This window comes from Dysidea avara, chromosome 8 (assembly GCF_963678975.1).
Source record: "Dysidea avara chromosome 8, odDysAvar1.4, whole genome shotgun sequence".
Lineage (NCBI taxonomy): Eukaryota > Metazoa > Porifera > Demospongiae > Dictyoceratida > Dysideidae > Dysidea > Dysidea avara.
Window position 1 is genome coordinate 11023711 of NC_089279.1, and position 19485 is coordinate 11043195.

General features: G+C 36.5%; 1 protein-coding gene across 1 annotated transcript; it reads right to left on the reverse strand.

Annotated features, from left to right (window-relative positions):
• Positions 1-3928: 3928 nt before the first annotated feature.
• On the reverse strand, positions 3929-13698 carry LOC136264115 (uncharacterized). The gene is made up of 2 exons (XM_066058807.1): positions 13623-13698; positions 3929-7901 (listed from the first exon to the last, which is right to left on the reverse strand). The coding sequence occupies exon 2, from the start codon at positions 7897-7899 to the stop codon at positions 4018-4020; it is 3882 nt and encodes a 1293-aa protein (XP_065914879.1). The 5' UTR covers positions 7900-7901; positions 13623-13698; the 3' UTR covers positions 3929-4017.
• Positions 13699-19485: the final 5787 nt, after the last annotated feature.

Consider the following 19485-nt stretch of genomic DNA (forward strand, 5'->3'; position numbering starts at 1 on the left):
ATGAATTTGCTAAATTGAGCAAATAATAATACCATACAGTATATTGTCACAGTAGAGTCTGAAGTCCTGATCATCCGCCCGCCCGCATCCATTTGTAGGCTTGGGAGTGACCAGAAACTAAGGTATGACTTGGAGTGGCCTAACGTGAGACATCCCAAGGTATCTCAAGCAGCGTTGATCATTATAAGAACCTCGGAGTCTGGATAACACTCGAAAATATAAGAGTCCCAAGTACTGACGTCATTAATGGTAATTTGGTTTCATCTTGTCGAGCATCTTTCGTTGTTTGTATTGAGTATGCCCAGGGAAAAAAGGACAAAGAAACGTACATCTACTGAAGGTAATTTAGTTGTGTTGTCAGGTTTCTGTTGTTTAGCGTTTTGTTCAGGTGGTGGTAGAAAAAAACGTAGACTAGAACCAGCTTCATCCCCAGAATATGGATCTACGACTTTAGCCTCCACACCTTTAATTGATACAGTTGATTTACAGGAGGTTAGATGCCAGCACTATTTTGCTGATGCAGTTAACTCAATCATACCAAAAACCTTTCTGAAGACCACGAGTTTTACAGAAAGTGCAGTCCAAATTTGATACTTTGCATGTTATTGACCCAAAACCTTTGTTAATAACAGGTCCAAAAGGGACTGGGAAAACAACTTGTTTATTGGCACTGCTATGTGTACTGTCATCCATCACAACTGTTGCCGTTTTTTTTTTTTAGTTCCAAGTCACTTCTTTCTGTAGAAAATGAACTAATGGTAAAAATTTACCTTGAAACAATTGCAACTAACATTGATATCAAGGTGAATCCAAAGTTATCCCTTCAAAGTTGGTTATATACTTTTTTCCAATCGGCGACATCCAAAGGATTTGTCATATTGTTCTTAGTAGATTTTAGCGACTTCACAGCCATCAACAAATTGGCTGACATTGTTAAAGGTGTGTGGCTGCTACCCAATATGGTTTCAGTGTTGGCAGTATCAAGTGGTGGGGGGGTGAACTATATAGATTCTTTAAAGTCCTATTTATCACTGAGGCAAGAAGAAGAAATTGTGCAGTTTTTGCCATTCAATGATGAGGAAGTGAGCCATTATATTCACCTAAATCACATAAGTATACCAGAAAATGTTCTAAAACCTATAACAGGCAACAATCCATATTTGCTTTCTCTGGCCCGTGGCAGGGATGAAGCAGGTTTGAAGTCAGAAGTTAACCTGTATGTGACAACATTTGTTAAGGCTAACCTTATTAAGACTCACCTACCACAACTATTTTTGTCTTCATTGGAGCAAATGGAGAAATATTTCTGGATTGCGGCGAATGACCATCCTGTTGATGATTTAGTGGAGTTTGAAAACTCTTGGGTCGCAGATCACGGTGTTTGCTACTTTACGACAGGACAAATCAAAATGAATTTTCCCACAGTAGCTAAGTATCTGAAAGAAGATATCAGGTATCTGGTTGACCATTCTACCATCAACATTTCACAGTATACCCAAGTGAGGGGGTACATAATGGAAGAAGTTTTTTTTTATCACCTTGCCAATCATAAAAGTCTTTTTTTACAAAATCACAAAAAGGAATTTACATTTAATGTAGATTGTGTGTTAGACCTACCACCAAAAGAAGAATTAAGAAAAAATGTTGTTTATCGTGTCCGAAGATACCACCCAGCTATCAATGCTGTTGGTATCTTTAAACATAACAAAAGTGTTTACCTTTTGTTCTTCCAAATATCGAAGAGCAGTTACACAAATCATAAATCAAAAGTAGCAGATTTAATGGAAAGTAGGGTAGGTCGTAAAGGCTACAGTGAATTGACTGCGGAATTTCCAAGTTTTCACCAATATTACAAAAGTAAAATTATTGAAACAAATACAAGGACAACTTATGTTTATATCTCTACTGAAACATTCTACGATGCAGGTTTACCAAACAGATACATGGATATAAGGAAAGAAGTTAAAGAGAATGATATCCGATATGCTTTACTTAGCAAATCATCAGATTTACTTGTAGAGCTTAATTGTCCGTCACAGCATATCTCATGAACAGATCAGTAGTGGTAGTAGTATCTGTAACAACAAGTATAAGTATTATATTGTATTCAGTACAGACAAGTGTTATATTGTATTCAGTACAGACAAGTATTATATTGTATTCAGTACAGACAAGTATTCTATTGTATTCAGTACAGACAAGTATTATATTGTACTCAGTACAGACAAGTATTATATTGTACTCAGTACAGACAAGTATTATATTGTATTACCAGTGATGGATCTAGAAATTTTCAGAGGGGGTTTCCATATGTCCATAGTTTGGTAGCCAAAGTGTAACCTTACTGCTTCTGGCTATATACCACATTCATCATTGGAGATCCAGCTCAGCACAGAGAAGTTAAACCGTATCTGCTGTTCCAACAACAGACTAACCATACTGAGGCATCAAATTCACCAATTCATTGAATAGTTACATACAACAGAAATTTGGTCAATTATACAAACATTTTGAGCTAGCTTGCCAGCACTGTAATATTCAAGTGCATTTACAAAAAAGGCACCACTTCAGTACTGGTATATATGCAAAAACACACCAGGAGTATTACCAATGTCAGTGACTGTTCCACTACATGATCTGTTGAGGAAAAGTATGGTCTCACTGAAGCCTTTTGTGCTTGGTCACGCAATTCCTGCTTTAAGTTATCCCCTCTTTTGTTTAGTCTTTTGCACATAAAAGTGTGCAACTTGTGATCATGATTCTCATCACTTACTATATATAGCTAGTCATGCAACTCTTACTAGCCTAGATTTACATAATTATGTTCTCTGAGTCTCAATCTGGATGTCCAGGTAACTCTGAGATCAACAGCTAGAAAAGATGGTTGCATGCATGCGTGATTTCTTCATGGTCACAAAGAGCTGGTATATTGAGCTGCATAATGCAGATGCAGTGTTTAATTGTCTGGTGATTAATGATCCCAATGGTCTGATGTGATCTAAAAAGATCATAAAACAATACATTGTTGGATTAGGCTGGGCATGACAAGTTAATTGCTACCTCTTTAGATGAGTGTTGTACAGTACGTATCATGCAATGTAAACTGAACTTGTTTGGTAATGCAAAAGTGGGTGCAAAACTTTTGCACACAGTCACTATTGCGGCATACACTAGGTTCAGGTGAATCACAGACCAGCTATATATTATTACCAGTAGAACATGTACTCAGATATTTACTATGAGGTATGTACTGGTCTGGTAACTAGCATGCAAAACTTAACCCCAGTAATGGAATTGGAGTTGAATGGCCTACTTGTAGGATCTGTGCAGCTATATCACATTGGATATTGTATTATCTTCCATGTAATTGTCTGTACAGCAGCTATAATATAGCTACTACAGGGTGTATATTGTCAGTTAGACACCAGATTATTGAGAGTGAGTGATTTACCTTTATATTCACTATTTGTCATACCATACATTTTCTACAACCACACATTGTATATCCACTCCACCACATCATTCTACCTACACATCATGTGACAAACATACAGATATAATAACACGTGAGGACTTGTTGCTAGGAGAGACACTAAATGCATGCAGAGAATGTGGGAAATCATAGAGATAAACATTTTGTTTTATTACTAGCTTTACTGAGTTACAGGTCATGGATAAAAAGCCCACTAGTAGTTTTGAGACATATATACACCTGGCCTAGTCATACTTTAATAGAACAATCGCATCCTGTTACATCCTTGAACTCTATCAACAGCAAGAATCGCATTTTTGGACTAATGCTTGCAGTACAACCTGGCCTGACCTCATGTATAAAAAAGGTAGCTATATAATTTTCTGTAGATGTGCTATGTATATCCAAAACTGGAACTCAATATGTGCCCTTCAAGTACTTGGTCTCAATTCTCTATCACTACTACTTCATAGCTTTTTGCATACACACACAAATAATAAAATGCATGAAATAACACACTTGAAGCTATGTTTATTAATTAGTTATTATTGAAGAAATGACTCCCGATACTGTTTGTATTCCAAGTCTTGTTCATTAAGGGTAAATCCATTATCTTGGTTGTGGTTGCGGTTCAAACTTTTAAAGAATTTGCACCTGAGTAAGTGTCTCTGTACTTGAAACAGTTTATACTGGAGCAGTTCTCCAATTTTTGTGTGTTTGATTTTATAGTCGTAGACATGATATATGATGATGAAACAAAACAGCACAAAAGAAAAATATCCAAGAACGTTCACAGCACTATATATGTCATCGTCATCTTGATAAAGTATATGTGTAGCAATACATAAAATTAAAAGTATTCCCATGAACAAGAGATCCAATACATTTGACAGCAGTGTTTTAAATGGCAGTATAAAAGTTTGTGCAAAGGCAAAAAAACCTACAGCGAATATATTTGACAACAATAATGCTTGGTCATTTGAAAATAGTACAGCTTCTGTTAAAGCCAAGTAAATGAGGAGAACTGCTCTAGTTCCAAACCAGTAACGATAGTTATCTTTAAACGGAGCGGCAAAACAGTCCACCAATGGAAAGAAATAGTTCATTTGTCGGTACCTCATAAATCTGTTAGGAAAGGTCAAAATCAATGCAAATGGGACAACAAAGAAGATCAAAAACAACAAAGCTATAACAAATAATGCGACATGACCATCTGTAAGGTAAGACACAGTAGGATCTGGCCGCCATGCAAGAATAGATCCTTGTTTGGATGATGAAATATCTGTGTAGGTCAATACGTCAACGACTGCATGTAAAACTTTTGCATATGAAAGCAAAAACAGTGTTGCAAACACTTGGACAGTGTGGGCTGGAATAGAAATTCTTTTGTGAGCAAAAATAATTACCATCATCAGCAACCACAAGTATACTGGAAACACAAACTGTAGCCCTGATTTAGCTAATTGAGTCATTCCATCATAAAAACATATTTCAAATCCCAAGTCCAGATTGATTAATGAAATAAATGCTCTTAAAAATGAAAAACTTGATCTCTTGGTATTAAAAAATAATTGTTCATTTATGCTCATAACATTACAGAAGAATATCAATCCATTGATTATTCCAAGTGTGACAGTAATCTTCAATGCAATCAATATCAATACCAGTACAATTCCTAGAATGGCATACAATACTATTGTGGCTAGCCAAGCATTATCACATTTCTTGCATGTGTCACTACCAAACACCCTACTAAAACTATCCAAACAGGCACCACATGCTTGTCCTGCATGATTGTTCTCACACAACACATCAGGAGTATCCAAGCTAAATGTACGGGTAGAGCCATCACAATAATTTGGAAAACACATATCAACATATAACAAATCATCACCAATAGCACCAAACCATGATCTCAAATTTACACGTTGTATCATGCCAGTGTTGGAATAACAGAGAATGTCATTATTAACATTACTAAAGAAATCACTGCATACGCAACCACTTTTACTGAAATTAAATCCAACTGGACATTCAGAGAAATTAAAATGAACTTTAAGCTCAGTCGGCCTATCAGATGATAAGGCAAGTATGCCTTCTGTAGGTTTGCTAGATGATAAGATATCAGATACTGATATTGTGAATTCCACTTTAGTACAGCTGTGGCTAGTAGTAGAAAACTCTCTTCTAGACTGGCCATTATCCAATGACAGTTCTTTATCAGCTACCGACGTATGATAGACTTCTGCATACAAGCGAGTAGAAAAAGCAACTGATCCAACTTCATCAAGAGTAATGATTGAAAGATTAAAGGAATGTCCAGGAATCACTGGGTTTTTATGCTTCACTTCTCTATCTATTAGACATTGTGTTACATTGTACTTACCATCTTCATCACACAAACAGGGCACATAGGCTAACACATATATATGATCATGAGGATTAGTGTCTGGGAGAAAATTGAATAACGAATGATAAACTGAAGGTCTTGTGTTATTGACAAAAGGCTCTTGTAAGTCAAATGGAAACAGTACAAGTGTTTCAGTGAACCAAGAACAAACATAGAATAAATTAGATGAGATAGATTGCAATTCACCATTCACTGTGTTGTTGTTGAAAGTTATGCTAAAATATTGGGTCAAATTAGGCAAATCACTAACCTGAAAGATGGGTTTGGGTTCCATTGAATGCTGCTGACTTTGATTAGTGATAAACTGAATTGGACACACCCTCTGTGATTTTACATCTATTCCTGCCATATTGATGTAAATAGCTCCCCCTCGTTCAACTGCTTTATTTTCACTGAAGTAAATATGAGACCCTGCTTTAATGTACAGGACACTCGAATGAAGACATATGGCTCCTCCAAATCGAGCAGTATTGTTCTTGAATGTGGCTCTACCAAATATCCGCATTACCAAGGAATATCCATACAAAGCAGATGGCTGATTGTTTGTGAAATAACACTGCTCTGTGCAAATGATGGAACTTTGGCAATTTACAAAAAAGAATATACCAGTTACATCATTTACTTGAGAAACTTCTAAAGTTGTACCAGGTGACAAATAATTATTCATTGCTGTCACATTATTTATAATTATATGAAGACTTCCACCACTAAAAGTTAATGAGGAAATTGTTGTGTCAATTGCGTACAGAGCAGAACCACGATTGGCTGTAATTTCATAAAATAAACAATTCTCAATTCTGACAAATATTGTCAACCTATCTGGTGAAACTTTTTCAATGTGTATGGCTGCACCAAAAGCACCATTTAGTCTGGTAAAACTACAATTATACACCTTGTATAGTTCAATGTTACTTGTAAGATCATCATCAACTTGTATGATATCTCCTTCAACACCAGAAAACAAAAGAAAATAGAACCCTATTCCACCCACTGCTCGTCTTTCACTGTTTTCATCAAACATCAAATGGTTATCTTCAAATGTACAATTGTAAAATGATGTGTTTGATTCAATTGAAGAAACAGAAAATATGCTAACCCCTGAACAAATAGTACTGTTATTGTTGTTAAACTTTGTATTGGAAACTACAGTGGTGACATGAAAGACTCTCTGCACATAGTATACTGAAAATACTCCTTCTCCAACAAAAGGTATTTTTGTATTAAAGTAACCAGTGGTGAGAGCTTGATATTGGACATCTAATGCTAACCGTGGATAGAAGACTTGATTATTGCTAAAACTGCATCTGTCAAGAATCATTGAATTGTTAACATTTCCAATAAAACCTTGTGGATCGTTCACATAGACAGTTACCATACCACTTCCAGTGCACAAATAGTCTGCAGCGTTTGTTCTATCATTATTGCTACTGTTATGGCACCAAGGGTCATTCTCAAATTTTGTATTTTCAATGTGTACATCAGTGATATTAGTAATACCAAATGGGTTTAAAAATATCATGCTGTATCCTAATGACTGTTGCATGTTTAGTTGACTCAGTGTTGTATTAACAGATCTGAAGAACATGAATACAGCTCGGGTCCTCTTAACAATGTAAGAGAAAGGAATGAGCTGTGTGTAACTTGCATTGACTTTTTCATTTACAAAATCTCCACAATTCATCATTTTGATGTTACTAATCAAAATATTTTCTGACCACATAAATACGAGGCTAAAGTTATTACATGATATTCTTGTGTCATGTGGTGTAGAACCCATTCCAATCATTTCAAATTTTGTTTTGTTATTGATTATGCATTGGTCTTTGCTATTTAGGAAATGGTCTCCTGATAAAAGATGAAAGGTAACTTCAGGAATTGTATTCAAACAGGAACAGAGAAAATCCCCCAATGTTCCTGAGCAGTTTCCATGTAATAATTTCTCCTCAGATGTTACCTCAATATCAAGTGCTGATACCAGTGGAAGAATTACGAGAAACAAAGTCTGAAGAACCTTCATGTCTAAAATTATGTAAAGATATATACAAGTCAACAGCACCACATACATGTTTGATACATACAAACATTGTCAATGCACATAGCCACACATGCACACATGACTTTTGTTGTTGTTGTTGTTGGTTTTTTCTTTTTATTAATTTTACCAGTTAGGCACTGGAGGGTGAACAAAGAAGACAGAGTCCATTGATGGATCTACTCTGTGGTTTTGTTGAAACTTTCTCTTAAATTTAGCTCATGTAGTAGCAGCCTAACTAGTTTTATTATTCCTGTGTCGACAATTTATCATACAGTATGCTAGCACTGTATAGTAGGCATCATTGAGGTTATGGATTTTCTTACCCAAAAATATCATCCTTCATGACTGCTTGGCACTAGGGTTGGGCGGTACTGGTATTTTCTACTTGCGATTATTGCACTGAGGTGATCATGCAATAATTGCGAGTATTGCCATGTCCACTATAAGATACTATGTGTCATAAATAAGACATTATTGTGGGCCTATATATAGTATTCAACTCTGATATGCAATGGCAGCACAAGTTGCTGTCAGACCTTCAGTGCTTCTGGGTACAGCTTTCTAATGTTTGTGTCAATCCTGTAGTCACTGCAAAGCACTAATAACACAATTTCTCTCTTAGCAATTATGCAGAAAATGCAATAATATTGCACAAACGGTATTGCGGTATTTTCAAAAAAGCTGCAGTACTCAGTATTGCAAATCATAATATTGCATTCAGCTATAGTATGTTCACGTTGAGCTGAATCCTCAAAAACATTTAATAACTCATGGATGCAATTACACACCATCTTGAAATTTGGCTCATTTGTAGTACTACTTGACCCGCTACAAATATTTCAAAATCTTGTTGTTCAAATGTTTGACATAGTATTTATGGCCAATCAAAGTTTCTGCAATACAATTCCTATGGGGAAGCCATATAAGTACAGTGTCCATTACAGCCCTTTCCCGAACTTGTAATGGAGCCAAACCGTACGTGTCTGTTGTTGACACCTTTGCTGTTACCAATAATCATCTGGTTGGCTGAAATGTTAACTCTGTTGAGAAAAAATCCACTTTTAAGTTTTAGCTGTTTTTCAGGATTCAGTTCAATTTGAACATACTATTGGCGATAATATTGAAATATTGCCCAACCCTACTTGGCACTATTGAGTTGGCATAATTAAGCCTTCAGAGAGACCCTAAACTCTTCAAACAAGTTTCTATGGAATTTTATAACTTACTTTTCAACTGAATTTTCTACTAACTAACTGACGCCTTCAGCCAAACATATCTTGACTATGGTCAGGTATGATTTCTTCACTGTTGGCCTGTGCCTATTATGCCAGCATAATTTTGAGAACACTAATATTGGTCACCAACTTCATGAGAATAATTCCGGAATTATAGGATGGTTACAGACATAATTATAGAATTATCGGATGTCCACAGGAATAATCGGTGGAATTAAGGGGCGTGTCTCTTCTTGATTAGTCAGAAGAAAGAGTTAAGCTACTAAGAATGATATGTAGCTGACATTATTATATGAGTGCTGGTTGAAAAGGGGCTGAAAAGTATCTGAAAGATTAATATATTCTATAAGAACGTTTAAATACTCTAATAGAGCAGTCAGATTGTTTCATGTAAACAATCTGCAGGGATTTCATAATTATCTGCAATTCTGAAATTTGTACAGCTTAATTATACCAGTATATCTTCTTCAAGTCTTTGAACATATTGATATAGTACCAATATCTACCAAACTTAGCATGTACACAGTAAAAATAGTTGTGCCATTGTAACAATTTTTATGTTATCTGAAACGCAAAAACCATTTTTGAACCGTGTTTACCTGGTTTTGCAACTGAAATAACATAAAATTTATTACTATGACTAAATCATTTTGACTGTGTAGCTATAGCTACAGCTACACCTTTAATACACTGATAATTGAAATATCTTGACTTATTACTGTAGATAGCTATTCTAAGTCTGGTGTAATTATGTATGGCTAGAAAAATGATGTGTAAGATGGAATGCTTCATTTATGGCTATTGAAAAACTAGCATCTTAAAAACTAAATGACTAGCTAAATGTATGCTCTGGCAAAGTTTCAGCCTCATATGCATGCCAATAACTTTGGGAAATACAGCCCTATAAAGTAGCAACAGCAGAAAAATCGGTTTGTACAGAAAGTATTGGGAAAATAAATTACAGGTGCTTACTAAAATGGTTGTAACTTACAGAGTGACTTAAGGAGTTAAAATTTGCATCACTGTGTTCACCATGAATAGAAGAATCAATCACTGGGTAAGTTTTTTCTTGTATCACCTTTCTTCATTACATACAAAGACAAAATTAGTGAAGAAAGATTGATTGCATATGATCATTTCAACGTGAAGTAAACAAAATGCCCATAACTCACATATGTGACTGGATCTACGAAAACTATTCTTATCACCCAAGACAGGAAGTTTGATTTTTTCACACAAACACAAAGCTTAATGAATGCACTATCAAGTTTCACTGTCACAGTCGACCAGAGTAAAGTGGTCTGCTTTTGCTGGCTACTTTTTTAAAGCACAGTGGCGAGCCGTACGAGTGGTCTGGGGTCTTGATGGAGCCCTGGCCAAACAGGAGATAGCTGTGTGTGGCTGTACAGCTCCGTGGTGTTGGACAATGAACTTTGCTGTAAATTTCCTTTCATTTTAGCCAGTTCTGAGCCCTGAATGGCCCATAACTTGGCCAAATTCATCCCAACACATTCCTTTTCAATTTTTGAACACCATCTTGCCCCACCTTCCAGCCCCCCCCCCCCCCCCCCACCCTTTTTGCAGCTCGCCTGATACAGTCAACCTCGGTTTAAAAACTATCTAAAATGGTGGGAAACTTAGCTGTTGACTACTTCTTCAGTGGACGATCAGGAAGGTAAGAAATTGTTGTAAAACTTGCGAAAATTTGGTATGCGTGCGTAGCTACCACAGCTACAACACTCTGAATATTTAAAACTGACGTTTCTCAATACTTTTAAATGGGCGATAAGACCAGTTTTCTCATAGACAGTCACATATCTTTGAGTATACTGCAATGAAACCATGATTTGTAACTTCTCTTGAGTAGGCAAACAAGATGATATCCAGGTTTTGTTGCACGTTAGAACATTTCTTCACTAAGAACAAAGCGTTCAAAAAATTTACAGACTTTTAAAAGTATTTCATCCATTGTAGTCAATGCTCTATACTATAAATTTTAGGTTTGCATGATTGTGTTGGGTTTTCGCAGGTCCGGTGACAAATGAACATTACTATAGAATAATAGACTAGATACAAGATAAAAAGAATAATAGGAGAAATTCTTGGGAACTTCTGGAAGGAATAATAGGTAAACTTTTGAGCATAATAAGTTCAGGCCTACTTCACTGTCTGACGTCGCTTTGGTTCAAGATGTGCATTTTGCCAACCACAGCAACTACAATGTTGTGTCCCATTTCTTTCTCTACTACCATGTATGTAGGTATTGATTTTCAGTAATGCATGGTGGCTTGAGAATTTCATGTAGCAATTGAATTGATTGCAGAGGTATTTCTCTGTTTGTAACATTGTAGAAAATGTAGAAAATACCTGAAAACAAATGAAGCAGAATGACTACTTCACTTCCAAGTAACTGAGTCAGGGCACACATGTACTCGCAATCTATGCAATGACTGGATTGATTTCAGAGGTGCTTCTCGTACTGTTCTTCGTTTGTAATACTGTATAACTGGCAGAACAAAGTTGAAAACACAGTGGAATGGCCACATCACTTTTTAGTTGGCATGCACACATTAAGTCACTCAATTTTTATAATATGCCTGGCTGGTGCCATTTTTTCCTTTGATGCTGTATGTATTGGTTCACCAGTCATAAATTGTATTACAAAAAAATAAACAAACAAGTGTAAGGAAAAATTAAACATTTTATATTTGAGTAGGGATCATAGAAATAAAAGGCAATGAAAGAAGAAAGGTCATCTACACCTGCAGCTATACTAGTGGAAACTTTGATGAAGTAGGAATTAAATGTCCACTAGTATAGCTGCAGGTGTAAGTGACCTCCCTTCTTTCATTGTGTTTTATTTCTATGATCCCTACTCACTAACTACTAGCCTAAACAAAATCTTTGTATAAAGCGAAATGGGACAATTTATTAAAGGGATTAACTGCATATCACTTATTAGCTGACTGAGTTGCAAAACTTGATAAATCATTTTATTCCTTGCATGTCACAAACTATCTACTTCATCGTAAGGTGACTTTAAAATTTCCCATAATCATATTCACTCCATGTGATAGACATATGTGCTCTGAATTCCACTGTACCATACATGTCTATACTGTACTACCCACCACTGCACCATCCCACACTTCCTGTAACCAGTAATGACCTCCTACATACAGGACCATAGCATATCACAAGAACTCAAGTGTTTAGCAGTAGAAGTAGCTAGGGATATTCCAGGACAATAATATTATTTGTGTCACCTTGTTTGTTTGTTTGTTTGTTTGTTTTTATCTGCTTTACCAGTTAGGTACTGGATGGCAAACACTTGAGGCAGAACTGGTATGAGATATTTACCACAAGCCAAGAAACCTAAGCAAAAACCTTTTAACTATAAAGTGAAATAATCCAACCCCATTGTGACTCAATCTGCAGGCCACTCAGGTACTGGCCAAGCACCACACTCAGTGGTCAAACCAGGGAGGCTAGCCAAGTAGGGAAGTTGTTATGTCACATGCATAGTTACTATAATCATCTGTATCAGCTGTCTTAACAAATAGTGTCTCAAGATTGCTAATCCATGCAGATATTTATCATGCTTTGGTACACTAGCATTGCACTAAAAGCAAATGTAGTTAATCTGATACAATAAGGTGAACCTATCTTTCGACCAACTTGACGCTAATACCAGACTATGCATACATAGGATTTTCAGCCAATTTGACTATCTAATAACGACAACACCCATCCACTATACATGCCGGTAAGGTACAATTGAGGGCTTGCTGCATGGCACAAAAGACAAAACACTTAGGGCACCACACCTATAAGAAAGTAATGGCCTAGTATAACGGAGCAAATGCTATTTAAGAATTTGGATATACATTAAGGTATAAGAAACAAAGAAAAACAGATTGATGAAACCAAGGTTTGAACCTGGACATCCAAATTTGGAGTACCCACATGCACCCTACCACTGTCCAGTACTTGCTGGTTACTCCTCTTGTTTCAGTCACTACCTACAATATAAAATACTATTTGTACTGTGCTTCAGTTACTATTTAAAAGCCAATGCATATTTTGGCAAAACAACTGTTTGTATCACCACAAGTTAATCTAATCCCAGCATGCACTTTTACCCTATCATGTAGTAGTCCAGGCTCACCGGCACTCAGCTCAGTGCCGCGATAGCCAATTAACTTTTCTTTTAACTGTGCCGGTCACCGGCAGCGTGCATGAGCAAACAATAAGTTCAGCCTAATGAACAGACTGTTGCTCTGGTTGTAAGACGACGTTCATGCGGTTACCCCGGCCCAAAGTGCTTCTTGAGGCCGGTCTCACTACACTTATCTGATGCGAATTCTGGAATACGTTCGCGTTTTGGGGCGCTCAGAGTATCATTAGTATAGACACTTGCACATGTTAATTTTTATGCCAAAGTAATGAAATATGCAACAGTACACTCACATTTTCTCGGCTTTCCAGCAACGTCACATTCACATCGACAATCTTGACGAAAGTATACCGGACGTAGCCCGGCGGGATAGCGCTATTACGCATTAGCGCGAGCCCGGCTGGTAGGCACAAACATGGCGGGGACAAACGTCAACCAATCAGGGCCGCCCACAGGGAGGGGAGGACAACTGGGGCATTTTTCCCCAGGCTCCAGCCTGAAAGGGGCCCCATGAAGGGCCTACATGTTTAAAAGATCGATATACTCTAATAGAGCAGTCAGATCTAGATTTTCTAATAGAGCAGTCACAGTATTCTTCAGAGGAGTAGTTTAGCAAGCTTATAAAGAAAGAGATATGGTTGGTGAGGGGCAGCTATTGTCATTGTCAGCATGTAATCACCTTTTTTTTCTTCAACTTATGCACTTGTCAATTTCATCCCCCCCCCCCCATGCACCGGGGGGAATACAGGGTATTTGACAAATCGTGGTGTCAAATTCCCCACTACTGGGGAAAAATCGGCTGTCAAATCCCCCACTATGTCCCCACCCCCATAGTAGGGGATTTGGCAACACCTCAAGGATGACTAAGCGCATATTTCATGCATGCAACTAGTAATAAACCTGCCCTGTAGCTAGTAAAATTATAGCAAGTGCGATTTTATTGTTTAGAAATGCAACTCAGGCTACCGAAAATCGGTCAGTGAATTGGAGAACTGTCAATTGCCCCAGGGGTGGGAACAAGAAACAATGTCAAATCCCCACCAGGGGTGTGGGGACACCCCGGGGGTGGGGCATGAAATTGACAAGTGCATTACAGCTTAGGTGAAGTTGTGATTCAGAATGGAAATCTGGAGGCCCCACTTTAACTTTCTTCCCTGGGCCCCTAAATTTCTCTGGGCGGCCCTGCAACTAATCACCTGCCAAGTCGGATGCTTTGTGAGTGATTTTTCTATTTGGTCATCCAGTTTCTAGGATTTTCAGGCTGCTCGAAGAATTAGAAGACGGTCAGAAAGGCGAAACGATCATTAGGGGACTTGAAGAGGATGAGGATATGCAAATGACGAATAGGAGAGTAAGCGCCTTTTTGTCAGAGGAGATTGTACACGCACACGTGAGCGAATGCCGTATAAACAAAATATTTCGAGGGAGAGATTTTTCGCTGATTTCGCGGTTTTGGGTGTTATCAGCGAAAATTTTACCCTCGAAATATTTAGACCTCCATATAGTCTAATACATTTTGGGAGTATTTGCAAATCCACAAAAAATTTATTTTTAGTAACTCAACCTCGAAAAATTTGCCCCTCCAAATATTTAGGCTATACGGTACATGTACATTTTGCATAGAAAGTTTAACCAAGTGCTCATCAAAGTTTTCACAAATACCGCACTTCAAGTTCAGTCGGTCAACCAGGACCATATCCAGACTTTTATCTGGGTAGGTTCTTATAGAACAAAACAGTGGACCTTTTTGTATTGTTGCTATGATATATATGATTACATCAGGGTGCATGTGTGAAGGAAACCCAGCATGCAAAGCATGCTGAAACTAGAGGGTCTAGGGGCATGTACCCCAGGAGATTTTTTGAAAATAGACAAAAAGATTGAATTTGGTGGCATTTCAGTACAACACAATGTTTGGGTAGGAAATTCAAGACCAGCTATATGGGTAATATTGTGGCAAAGTATCTCTATTGCTATGTTATCTACATGTACAGTAGTTAAGTAATTAACTAATATTATAAGTAATTAGTTTGGGCAGTTGGAACATGTTGCCATCTGACCCTCAACACCACCACACTATTTTTGTACCTAATGTCTATTGTCATTGAAATATTTGAATCCATTATAATGGATACTCTGTCAAATTACTTCTCTGTTCCTCTCACCTACTAGTAATCAGCATGGGTTTGTTTCTAGAAGGTCATGTCGCACTCAACTATATACCACATGCATATACTTTAAATGATTGGACCTTATCACTCAATGAATGTCTTTCTACTGATGTAGCTAGTTTATTTTGATTTCTCAAAAGCATTTGACAATGTCCCGCATACCAGACTTTTTGAAACTTCGTGCAAGCATATGGAGTCAGTTACTGATGTTTGCAGATATGTATCAAGCTCTATCATACTATCCATTCTTCTGAACTGTTGAATATAATGATGACATATGGGGACTTTCTCTTACACACATGACACTGAATCAAAAACTTGGTAGAATACGGCGTAAAGCAGCAAGAATAATTCCATCTATCAACTTACTATGACAGATTAAACTTACCATCTTTACAACACCATAGATGAAGGGATGATTTGATCTACTTGCACCAAATTCTCAAAGGCAATTATGACATAGATAATTGTTTATTTACCCCATCCACTTCTACTGCAACAAGGGGTCACATATAGAAATTATTCAAGCATCACACTAATTCATATACGAGATCTAATTTTAAAGTAACTATACAAGATCTAACTTTTATACTAACTAAGTAATCAATGACTACTTGCCCCAATCTATTGTTGATTCTCCTTCTGTCAATGATTTTAAAACACTGTTGGACAGACATTACAGTAATAGCTTATTTGATTTATGAAAATAAAATTGGGACCGCCCAATGAAAACTTCACTTTTCACAGGTTGAACATTTTTTTTCATTGGATTTTCATATCTCCAGTAGTGCTTAGTTAGTTTTTTTCTGTAGAGCCCTTTTTTTCTATTCATGTGACTGCTGGACAAATAGCCACTGCCACTCTGAAAAACCTCTACAGATGGGTCAAACTATCCAACCTCCCTAACTACCAGACCAGCATGCCAACCTAGAAGAATGTACTTTTGCAATGTTCTATCATGTTATGAAACAATGCCAGAATGACTTTTTAGGTATTGGGTACTTCAGGGCATTGATGTTGATGACAATTAATCCCTTTTCCCTTAGTTGTATTCCCCTACTTGTAGTTGTATGTAGAGTAAGTAGATATAGTTATGTAGTTTTATTTGTTGTTGTACCCTATAGTCTGTTTTGTTTTATTACTACCGTAATGCTTTCTTTTTGTGCAAATAATTTTCGTGATAAAAAGTATTGTGTAAAAATATTTTTGTATGATTTACGTAAATGACTGCTCTATTAGAGTAGTTTGATCTTGTATAAAAATTTTCGTGCAAGAAATTTTCGTATAAATTTTACATACGAAAATTATTTTATAATGAAAAAAAAGCATCCATTTCAGTTCACAGCATTAAAAATAATTAATTAATTAAAACCTAGAGGGGTCTGGAGGGCAAAAATTTTGGAAATTATAGACAAATATTACAGTGATTGTAATGCTTTCAGAATACTATTAATATTAGCTTGACTGTTGTATTAGAGTAAACTGCCCTATCCATTATATAGGGTATATCAGAACCCAGTTGATTCGCTGGAATTGCAGGTAGCTAAGCATTGTTTCGCTAGCTATTAGGCGCAACACAATTATTGCTAATGTTTAATGACAGTTAGAGGTATTTTTAGAAAGGCTAATCTCCTCTGTACACTCTTCTTTTAACAGTGGCTACAGCTCCCCTGCTTCTCCACCTCCCCTGCTATATAGCCAACTCAGTATGCACTCTTTGGTAGTCAATTGATCTATCCCTGTTAGCTACTCAGGATTATGCCGAATTGGTGGTGAATTGCTAAAGCGTATAAGAAATGAATAATGTTTAATGATTATAAATTAGTGGGTGACTGCATCAGTTCTATGAGCTGTTTTTCAGCAGTGCCTTACAATTTAAAGCATACAATATTAGCTAGCTAGATGCAAAAACAAAACAACAGAAGTACCAAAATAAGCAAACAATTAAGGAGTACAAAGAGAAAATACAATAGCATGCTGTGATGACTGCACTGTCACTCAAAAACAAATTATCTGTAACTTGTTGTTTGGGAGCATATGATAACATGAGAGCATTTATTTAGGTTGCAGGTTTAAGTCATGTACAGTAGCTAAGAAAGAAACAGCCTCAAAATTTCAATTTAGTTTTGAGTCTAAAAATTAGTCACTAATGAGTCGGTTTACTATAGCCATTGAAAATGATCTTTATGATGGTTACATGCAAAACATCTTCCAAGCATGCTTTTATAAGCTTACAGCCTAATTCAATATAACTAACCATGGCAGACACATCCACTTCAGTTGTACGCTTTTAAAAGTTGCTAGCTTCCAATCAAGGGCTTACAATCTTACAGGTATATGCATGGGATTCCAATCAAGAGTGCAAAAGTATCCAAGCTGTATAAAGGTACAGAATTCATAAATTCATTAGCATTAACATCATTGCAGCTATAATTCAGATACATGTTTCTGACTCCCTGTATTCACAGGCTTTAAGCCTTCTCACGGGTCCCTAGTGGGATAGCATTTACAGAATAATCTCTTGGCCACCACCTTATATAATTTGTAACCTTTTTACCCAGGCTTTTGAAAGCCACATCCTTTTTTACAGCTCGGCTGCTTTTGTATGAATTTCACTACTTTTTGGGTTTTAAACATAGCCAGTAGCATTGGTACTTGTCTTTAGCTACCCAATTTCTTCTTATATACAGATACCATGATAAATTACCGTGGTATCACATTGCATGCAGACTTTAACTATACTCCAATGGACTAGTTTTTGGTAGATCATAAATTTTGAGTAGTAGAATTTTATTCATAAGGAAGAACTTAAGTGAGCTGATCAGCTGTTTGGTATTAAAAGGTTTGCTGTACATGCTGCTTCAATTTGAAGGATACATACAGATCAGAGACATGCAGTTACAAATAAAATCAGTTCATCTAAGAGAGAAATTCATTAAAAACATTGTACAAATATGAATGTGAGCGAGTCTTCAAACACATGCATACTGACATGCTTTGGCAGACTCCTGTAAGAGTTCAAGCGTAAAATTACTGCAGGTTCAAAGCTGCCCAGGTCCATTCATAGATTTTTTCTCCTTTCCAAACCTTTTCAAACATACTTTGTACAACATCTTTAAACAGACCAGGTGTCCTACAGACCTTTGTATTTGTAATTGTATTGTAAGGATAAAGGCTTGTGCCTGTACATCCATACACAAATAATATGCACTTAACTATTCAAATTACCATACAACACTGCAAAGTCATAATGCTGGATTTATCAATTTCAATTTCTATAATTAGATGTTGTAACAAACTACTGTAATTTGTTTTTCTTTGGTAGTAAAATAATTTTCATATGCAACAATTCAAACTTGTACGTAAATTTTTACATAAGATCAAACTACGCTAATAGAGCAGTCATTCAAGTAAATCATGCAAAAATATTTTTATGCAAAAAATTTTATCACAAAAGTTTTTTGCACGAAAATAAAGCAAATTATTGTGGAGAAGTTACATATCACTGTTCCCGTATATATGCCTGGGGGTGCAACTTTCTCATTTATCAGTGTATACTTGCATGTTAAAAGCTATAACTTGTGGACACTTTTCATGAGTTTGATGGAAATAGGATGCATGGGGTATACAATGCAAGAGTAGCAAAGTGGTATAAGACATGGGTCAACAACTTAGTAAAGTGCTTGAAGCACTTAGTAAAGTGCTTGAAGCACTTTTCAAGCACCTGTATAAGTGCTTAAGTACAAGCACAAGCGCAAATGCTGCAATTGAGTAAATGCTTCAAGTACAAAGTAAGGCGCTATTTAAGTGCTTGATATAATTACTTAATTACTTTATGGACAAACTTATATCAACATACTGTATATAATGGTGTATGCAGTCATGCACCTATTGTTTTAAGTACTATTGTTACATTGAACAAACATCAATCGGTAAAAGTTTCATCTTTCAATCTGCACCTCTCAGGCCTGAAGACTTTCCCTGC

Excerpts from the sequence above, each read along its gene's own strand:
- LOC136264115 (XM_066058807.1), bottom strand. The coding sequence starts at position 7,899 with ATGAAGGTTCTTCAGACTTTGTTTCTCGTAATTCTTCCACTGGTATCA.